We start from the raw sequence: 9,477 nt of genomic DNA on the forward strand, positions 1-9,477 counted from the left end.
TTGATTTGTTTAATAAAATTTATACACATTTATATATTATAAATTTATCTTATTTTTATCCATTTTATTTCATTTAGAAAAAATTCTACCAATTTTTGTTTTTTAAAAGAGTACTTATATTCTTAAACTCCAACAACGTTAACCACTGCTATTACATAGTACACACACTAACCTTAATCTTTACAACAGAAGAGATGCGGAGTTACTTGGTATGAACAAAAGTAAAGTTAATCCTGAGTGTACTAACTATAATTTTACGCGAAGGAACTTAAATACAGAAGAAGATCCAAGGAAGGGGACCAGAAGCTTCACCTTTATTATATATGTATTCATCTGATTCAAACAGGATTTTTAGACATAAAAGACATTGAGAGTGGAGTGGGAAAGTGAAGGGAAAAAAAATGAGAGATGAGAAATGAGAGAAAGGAAGAATGGCACGTGTGTGGAGGGAAAGGGAAAGAGGATGAAAAAGCAGAAAGGAGAGTGCAGGGAATAGAAGAAAAGAGAAGGGAGAAAAGGGTAAAAAGAAAAAGATGGCGTGCTTTCTGGGCATAGACATAAACATAAACATAAAGCCTCATAAAGTACTTCTGAGCCACCCTGTCACCATAGTCCCCTACTCCCTACATAACAACACTATATCACATTACCCTCAAACCCAAACCAACCAAACACAACACAACCTTCTTCTCTCTCTAACTTTCCCTCCTTCCCAAGCACCTCACTTACACTCTGCAAAACGCTCTCTTCTTTCACGTTCCAACACAAAAAAAAAAAAAAAACAAACCCTTCTCTTCTTCTTCTTCTTCTCTTGAGATTCGCGCCCCAACCAAGATCTTCACAGAATCGCTTTCATTTAAACCAAAGGCGGCGACCATTTATTTCTTCCATTACAACCCCCCATCTCTGACGCCATTTTTCTCCGTGCACACTCTTCTCACCATAATTAACAAAAATTCAATAAACAATTACCGCATTCAATTCATTCCATTCCCTAACACGCTTCCACAACCTTCTTCTCTTCCATTCTTCCACTTCAACTTCTTCTCCCTTCTTCACTCACTCTAGTTAACTTCCCCTTCCTCAACAACCTTCACTCACCATCGCGTAGTAGTACCACTCTTCACACGCAGGCGGGCTTCTTGGTGGGTTTGTTGGCATGGCAGGAAACGAACCAAACGGTGGTCTGCCTTGTCGTTTTGTCTCAAACTGAAAAAAAAAGTTGTGTTTTTTTTGTTTTATAATATACTATACAGTGTTTTCTTGCGGTGGGTTTGAAGGAGAGTAGTTAGAAAGGTGAAAAAATGAAGTTCATGAAGTTGGGTTCGAAGCCTGATGCTCTTCAAGCTGACGGAAAATCTATCAGGTTGGTTCTTCTTCTTTTTGGCTTCTTTCCTGGTATATGATCTTCTCGATTTTAAGGTTTTATGTTTCGTTGTGTTTTTTATGTTCTTCTGTTCTTTGTTATGTTTTTTTTTTTTTTTTTTACTTTTTTGCGTCAGGAATGAAGTTAATGTGTGTTACTGTTTTCTGGCACTGAATATGAACCAAGATGATTTTGTTGGTCATTGAAGCGTTCGAGTGTACTTGTAGTTAGAGTTTCATTGCCGAATGGCTCTCCTTTAAAGAAAGCCATTATTTTTTTGTCTGCATAACCGCCCTGAAGTAATGTTAGCACGCTGTATTGGTGGCATGATAAAGAAGAGCGAGTAAAAGTTATTGAATCGGAGGTGGTCCTGAATTCGAGTTGTGAAATTTTTTTATTAGTTTGTGGTCCAAATATTGGTAAAGTGTTTTATGGAGTTCCCAGCATGTTCAATCATAGTATAATGCATAAACTATTTAATTAATATATTTATTATTATGCATGTGGTTTCAGTGTTGTGCTTATACTTTTCTTAACACCTGGTGTATGGAAGATAAGGTTTGAGAACTTCACTTGTGGATGGATTCTGTGTGGATTTTCAGCCTGTTTGTGAACCGTATGCGACAACAAAGTGTCATCTGTCATGCATGTGGTATATGTATGTATGTATTTAACTGAAAAGTGAGAAACACGTTTCGACAGTTGATATTAATTTTGATGTGTCTCCAGGTAGTTATTTTGCTGTGGACTTTAATGTGGTTGATTTTTCTGCTGTGTGAATGGAATTGTCCTTGTATGTTCGACAAATGAAATTGAATGCTTCCCAATCCCTCAAGATCAGAGATTTCAGATATTTAAAATTCTGGCATCATAATGAATGTATAAGATATTCTGTAGGGGATGTGATACACCTTTCTGGGTTTTGGACCGATTTGATTGCTTTCAAGATGTAAAACACAACTACTTTTTTGTCACATTGTGCTGAACATCATTCATCTTTGTTTAGTACTCGTGGCTGCAAGTTTTTGACTGAACTGATTTTCTTCTGCCATAATTTGTGATGATGTGATATATGATCTTGCATGCCCCATTGAACTTTAGTGATGCCCTCCTAGTCATGTTTTTCACCACCTGAGCTAAAGCAATTCATTTCCATTTTTTGCAGGTATATCTCATCTGAATTGGCTACCGATATTATCATAACTGTTGGTGAAGTGAAGTTTCACCTGCACAAGGTATGCATTTTTCTCAGTATATTTGTTTTATAGCCCTCTTAAATAAGAAAACCTTTTTGTAAAAAGAAAAAAGAAAACCTGATTCAATCATTTTATTAAGAGTGACCACCCCTGTTATTAGTGATAATAGCACTGACACCCTGTATGGTTTGGAAAATTACACAAACCTCCCTTGTGTTATTTTCAAGGGAGTTTGTGTATGGTCCCTACATATGAATGGGTAGGTATGTGTAACTCTTTAATAAGAAAGAATGTCGAGAGAACTGTACATTCAGTAAGGAAGTAAGTGATTTTTCAAATTTCAAACAAGTTTGCACATTAGTTAATGCACAATTTTTCATTTGCTTTTATAACTTCAGGTTTTTATCCACTACTTTTAGCTTCTTCTCCCTTTGTTTACTAATGATGGCTTCTCTTGAATTTTAGTTCCCTCTACTGTCCAAGAGTAATCGGTTACAAAAGTTGCTGACAATGGCTAATGAAGAGTGTTCTGATGAAATTCAATTGGATGATTTTCCTGGTGGTTCCAAGGCCTTTGAAATATGTGCAAAGTTCTGCTATGGAATGACTGTTACTCTCAATGCTTACAATGTTGTGGCTGCTCGTTGTGCAGCTGAGTACCTTGAAATGACTGAGGCTATTGAGAAAGGGAACTTAGTTTTTAAAATTGAGGTGTTTCTTACCTCCAGTATATTTCGGAGCTGGAAGGATTCTATAATTGTTCTCCAAACTACTAAATCTCTTCTTCCATGGTCTGAAGACCTAAAGATAGTTGGCAGATGCATAGATTCCATAGCCTCTAAAACTTCTGTGGACCCAGCAAACATTACTTGGTCTTATACTTACAACCGGAAATTATCAGAACTTGATAAAATTGTTGAGGACAAGACAGCACCACATGAGAAAATTGAGCCTGTTCCCAGGGATTGGTGGGTTGAAGATATATGTGAGCTTGACATTGATCTATATAAACGGGTTATGATTACAATCAAATCCAAGGGAAGAATGGATGGAGTTGTGATTGGTGAGGCACTAAAAGTCTATGCTGTGAGATGGTTGCCTGATTCTGTTGATGCATTGGTTTCCGATGCTCATGCCCGGAGGAACAAATCTCTCGTAGAAACAATTGTCTGTCTATTGCCATGTGATAATGGCATGGGTTGTTCATGTAGTTTCTTGCTGAAGCTATTGAAAGTGGCCATATTAGTAGAAGCTGATGAGTCTTCAAGGGGACACTTGATGAAAAACATTGGCCTAAAATTGCATGAAGCTTCTGTCAAAGATTTACTGATTCCAGCAAGGCTTCCCCAGATCACCAAATTTGATCTTGACCTGGTGCAAGATCTTTTGAACCTATACATGACTAACGTAAGGGGAAGCCGTGATACTGAGATCGAGGAGAAGAAAGATAAGGTGAACGAGTCTATGTTAGGACAGAGATCTTTATTGAATGTTGGCAAGTTGGTAGATGGCTATCTTGGAGAAGTTGCACATGATCCAAATCTCAGTCCTACTAATTTTGTTGATTTGTCTCAGTCAATTCCAGATTTTGCTAGACCAAATCATGATGGTCTATACAGATCTATAGACATCTACTTGAAGGTAAGATTTTGCATCCTTTCTATCCTTAGAGATGAATTGTATGATTAAGTTATGCTAAACCAATGCTTAGCTAGTTACATATCTAAACTACTAGCTGCTTTCTACTGTTACTCTAATTGCTGACGCTTAACAAAGTGTATCTTGAAATTGGTAAGCTTTAGCTGAGCTAAGCTAATTAATGACATTGAAATATTGAGTTGAGTTTTTCATCTCCAGGAGCACCCAGGTTTGACAAAAGCTGAGAGGAAGAAGATATGTGGTCTAATGGATGTGAAGAAGTTGTCAGTGGATGCATCAATGCATGCTGCACAGAATGAGCGGCTTCCCCTTAGAGTGGTTGTGCAGGTTCTCTATTTCGAGCAGATCAGAGGCGCCACCGCCTCCAACGGCCGGACACGTGGCAACAGTCCATCGAGCACTCTCGTGAATGGTGATGAGGAGTGTGTGAAAACTGGGGGAGAGAGCTGCCATTCCCTGAACACCCAGATGTGTGAGTTGAAGATGAGAGAGGAGGAGTTTCAGAAGAATGGGAAGCTGAACAAGAAGAGTAGCAAAAACAGCAGAAGTGGCATGCAGTTGCTGCCATCAAGATCAAGGAGAATCTTTGATAAGTTATGGATTGTTGGAAAAGGGCAAGGAGAGAATAGGAGTTCAGAGACTTCAGGGAGTTCTAATAGTCCAACTTCTGTAGTCCCTGGAGACACCAAATCATCTGGTTCATCGTTGAGACACAGGAGGCATTCTATCTCTTAGGGAAAGAGAGTGAAATTGCTGTGAAGTGTAAAGTGTTAGGATGTTAAATTCTCTTGTTTTATTCATATGCATGCACAGAATCAGGAAAAAGGTCTCTCTAAGTTGCAAAAAAATGTAATGACGTTATAGTTGTGTCTTAAGTCCCTGTATCATTATTCTGGCTAGTGTATTGTCTTAAATTCTTCGAAATCTGTCACTAGTTTTGTGGGGCCTTTTTGTTTGTATGAAATCATATCCTTATTTACACTGTCTTAAAAATGTTTTGAGAAACTTCTCCACACTTCTAGCAGCATAATTAAATGTTTTTCTTCACAATTCTGAAGACTAAACAAAAGAATATAGAAAAGTTAGAATTTTCTGTGAATTCGTAAGCAAAATGTACTTTTGGTTAACGGAGAAAGTTTCTTTTCAAGCTTTTTTTCTCAATTGGACGAGTGTTAGAAAATAGATTGCAATTTTAGTATCAAGTTTTTAGTAATTATCTAACTATGAAGTTCTGACACGCCACGGTGTTGCGTTTTCCCTCTTCTGACGTGCTATGGACATGAACATGTAGCGAGTGCGTGCACGTGTTGGACGCATTTCGGAGCTAACTGAAAACGCTTGTCGTAATAAAATTCCCTCGATAACCACGTCATCGTCGAGGTGGCGTCTCCTGATTGCGCAATGGCGCTGGTGGTGGGGATCGTGGTGATTTCTTATCTGTGTATTGGAAGATAGAAAGAGGAAAAATGTTGAGGAAGATCATATTGGCGGCGGTGAACAAGCCTCCGGTGTCGCCGGCGACGACTCTGGCTGGACGGAGGGGGAGCGGCGGCGGCTCCTGGTGCTGGTGTTGCTGTGTCACGAGGAGTTGGAACCTCGTGACTTTTGTTTCGGTGAGCCTGAATCATTCAATGAGGAAGGTTTGGTTGATGTAAATATTAACAGTGATGGACATAGTGATTCAGATTGGGATGGTAATGTGCCATGTGCTGTTGAAAGTGCATCTGATGGAGAAGGTTGGTACACAGCACAAGAGTCGACTGATTCAGATTCTGATGAAGTAAGGACTGAGGGTGGAGGGTTAGATTTCGAGTGGCAATCAGATGAATTGGTTAGTGGTTCAGACATTGATGAGGTGAAAGATGATTTTGAAGGTTATGGGTCATTTCCTACATTTACAATGCCAAAAAACATGGACGACTATAAATGGGAAATATGAACTTATTTCACAGAGAAACATGAATTCACTGAAGCAATTAGAACCTATGCACCTGCAAATGGAAAAAGTTTAAAATTTGTAAAAAATGACAATCAGAGGGTTTCAGTTAAATGTTTGGGAGCAAATGGAGAATGCAATTGGTATGCTTATTGTGGTTATATGGGTGCAGTGAAGTCATGGCAACTTAGAAAAATAATAGATCAGCATACGTGTTCTAGAGATTTCAACGTAAAATTAATGAATGCAAAGTGGCTAAGCAAGAAGATGGAAAAGACAGTTAGAGAAAACCCTAGTATGAAGGTCATGGACATTCGTGACAAGGTCAGTAGGAAATGGAATGTAGGTATATCTAGAAATATGGCTTTTCGGGCTAGAGCTATTGCTAGAGATCACGTGGATGGGTCTTTTTCAGAACAGTTTAGGAGAATATATGATTATGCACACGAACTGCTGAGAACCAATCCAGGTTCTACTGTAAAGCTTAATGTTGAGAACACAGAAGGTGAAGTTATATTTAAGAGATTCTATGCATGCTTGAAGGCATGCAAAGACAGTTTCACGTGCTGTAGACCTTTCATTGGATTGGATGGCTGCTTTCTCAAAGGAAGGTATGGTGACGAGTTACTAATAGCAATTGGAAGAGATGGTAATGAGCAGATTCTTCCTCTTGCATATGCTGTTGTAGAAGTAGAAAATAAGGATTCGTGGAGATGGTTTTTGGAGCTTCTGATTAATGATCTTGGTGGGGATTCAGTTTGTGCAACATGCACTTTTATATCAGACCAACAAAAGGTTATTCCTTAAACATTACCTTTATTATTTGAATTGATTTATATTTTAACAACATGCAGTTTGCAAATTTTGACATCACTATTTTTCACATATACACACAGGGTCTTCTCCCAGTTATGCAAGAACTTCTTCCTGGAGTGGACCAGAGATTTTGTGTTAGGCATTTGTATGCTAATTTCAGAAAGCAATTCTCCGGAGAAAATCTTAAACGTCTCATGTGGAAGGCTGTAGGAGCAACACATCCACATGCTTGGGAGAAGATAATGAGGGACATTAAAGAGGTCAATGAAGAGGCATTCAAACACTTGATTGGTATTCCTCCAAGGTATGCCACCATGAATTGTTACACCATATTTACTGCATCATTAATACATACTGATCTGTTTATATGATACTAGGTATTGGTCCAGATCTAGATTCACTGTAAGAGCTCAGTGTGACACCTTGGTTAATAATATGTGCGAGGCATTCAACAGTGTGCTAGTGAAGACTCGAACAAAGCCAATAATAAGTATGCTGGAGGACATTCGTGTTTATATCATGAAGAGATGGGCCAAAAACAGATCTAAGGTGCAGTCTTTTAAAGGTTCAGTGTGTCCCAGAATTCTTGACAGGCTTAAGAAGGAATCAAGCTTAACAAGACACTGGATACCAAGGTAAGAACTTAACTATATTTATGTCAGCAAGCTTAACAAATTTCAGATGTAGTAATTATGTTTTTGTTGTATTACATGCAGATGGTCAATAGAGAAGTTGTTTGAAGTGAGGCATGCTTCAAATCTAGGAGAACAGTTTGTGGTTAATATTGACAAGATGGAGTGCAGCTGCAGGAAATGGAGCATCACTGGACTTCCTGATACTTTTGCTTTTTCTTGTTTTTATTTGTTTTTCGTTGGACCATTTTATGCTGAATTTGTTTTTCATTTTGTTTTTGGTTTTACTGTTTGTACACCTGCACTTTATTAACTCGCACCACTACACTTTTCAATTTGGGTTTATTCTAGTTGAATTTCTTTTCTCAGCCTCTCACATTTTAATATATATATATATATATATATATATATATATATATATATATATATATATATATATATATATATATATATATATATATTATGTCTTAATTTTTTTGTGTCGTGTTCATGCTTGATAGATATTTAATTAATTTCATTTGTAAGTGCTTCTAGTTTAGATAATTTTCAATTTGTTCAAGTGTCTTACTTTTTAAATTATGCTTATATTTTAGGTTAAATTTGGTTTTATCTCTTAAAGTAAAAATTAAAATGAGTATGTATTCGAAATTTTAGATTAATTTAATTTTTTTATTTTTTTAATGAATCTTTAATTTAAATTTTGTTAAATTTAAAATTCATGCAATTCTAAATTTAAATTTTGTTAAGTTTAAAATTTATGTTTTTTAAATTAGAAAATTAAATTGAATCAAAGTTTTAAAAATAAAAGAAAAAATTTACTTTTAATTTTTACGAAAAGGTGAAAAAAAACATATTTAATCTTGTAATTTTAATTAAATAATTATTTAAATAGTAAACTTAAATTAAAGAAAATAAAACTGTATACGCAAAAAGACAATCCTTTTATTAATGTTATAGGTAATATAACTTAAAAAAATTATAAATATTAATAATTTTAAGAATAATAGTTAATGAGTTATATCGTTTTGTTTGTAAGATTGATGTATTACATATTTTATTCAATAATAAAAATATTTTAATTGAATAAAAATGAAAACATTTTAACTAATAAATTTACTGAAATTAACATAGAAATACTATTTTTTAAAAATAATAGCATAAATATCATATTATTTATTGTATGTAGCTTTTATCAGTAGTTCAGCATTTTTTTAGAGAAATTAAATATTCACCTTTTTAAGTTTGAAACTTATTTATACAAAAATATTAAGAATATAGGCTTCATTAAAATGGTGATCTATGTTTTAGGTTTTTTAGTAGATATATTAATATTTTTTTGTTAAAATTCTTATTTGGTTATGATTTTGATTTCAATTATTCAATTCGGTATTTTTACTTTTTACTTTTTTTTTCAATGAAGTTTTAATATTGTTAAAAAATGTTATTAGGTAATTATTTTTGGTATAAATGTTGTTTTTTACATGTCACCTGTGAGTTTATACTATTTTCAATTTCATTTTATTTATTTTTTAATTCTTTTCATTTAAGATTTTTTTCCTGAAAAAATAAATCTAAATATGAAATTCTTTTAAATTATTTGTTTATTAGTAAAAATAGTTTGAAACTCATTAATAACTTTTTTGTCTTTTAGTTAATTTAAAGATAATAGATCAAGAGAATTGATTATGGAACTCTATCAATTAAGATTTTTTTTAAGTATGGTACTAAGGAAATGAATTGACTCACCTATTTCGATTGAAGAGAACAAATCATTTGACAGGGACACTCAAAAGTTCTAGAGTCTTGGTTTAATAAGATGTTGAGTATTGAAATGATATTGCAAGCATTATTCAAAATGCTTGGGCATAAAGC

The 9,477-nt window shown here is 35.0% G+C and overlaps 2 protein-coding genes across 2 annotated transcripts; both read left to right on the forward strand.

Moving 5' to 3' along the window:
- The first annotated feature begins 546 nt into the window (after positions 1 to 546).
- Positions 547 to 5,168, forward strand: LOC114194715 (phototropic-responsive NPH3 family protein NPY1). The gene is made up of 4 exons (XM_028085088.2): positions 547 to 1,366; positions 2,532 to 2,601; positions 3,028 to 4,203; positions 4,420 to 5,168. Exons 1-4 carry the CDS (start codon positions 1,305 to 1,307, stop codon positions 4,954 to 4,956), a joined length of 1,845 nt encoding a protein of 614 aa, XP_027940889.1. The 5' UTR covers positions 547 to 1,304; the 3' UTR covers positions 4,957 to 5,168.
- LOC114194255 (uncharacterized) lies at positions 5,027 to 7,918 on the forward strand. The gene is made up of 7 exons (XM_085665633.1): positions 5,027 to 5,047; positions 5,513 to 5,564; positions 5,673 to 6,095; positions 6,174 to 6,952; positions 7,054 to 7,277; positions 7,351 to 7,608; positions 7,690 to 7,918. The coding sequence occupies exons 1-7, from the start codon at positions 5,027 to 5,029 to the stop codon at positions 7,916 to 7,918; spliced, it is 1,986 nt and encodes a 661-aa protein (XP_085521759.1).
- Positions 7,919 to 9,477: the final 1,559 nt, after the last annotated feature.

Source organism: Vigna unguiculata, chromosome 8 (assembly GCF_037176805.1).
Source record: "Vigna unguiculata cultivar grain cowpea cultivar isolate G323 ecotype 2 chromosome 8, ASM3717680v1, whole genome shotgun sequence".
NCBI classification, from domain to species: Eukaryota; Viridiplantae; Streptophyta; class Magnoliopsida; order Fabales; family Fabaceae; genus Vigna; species Vigna unguiculata.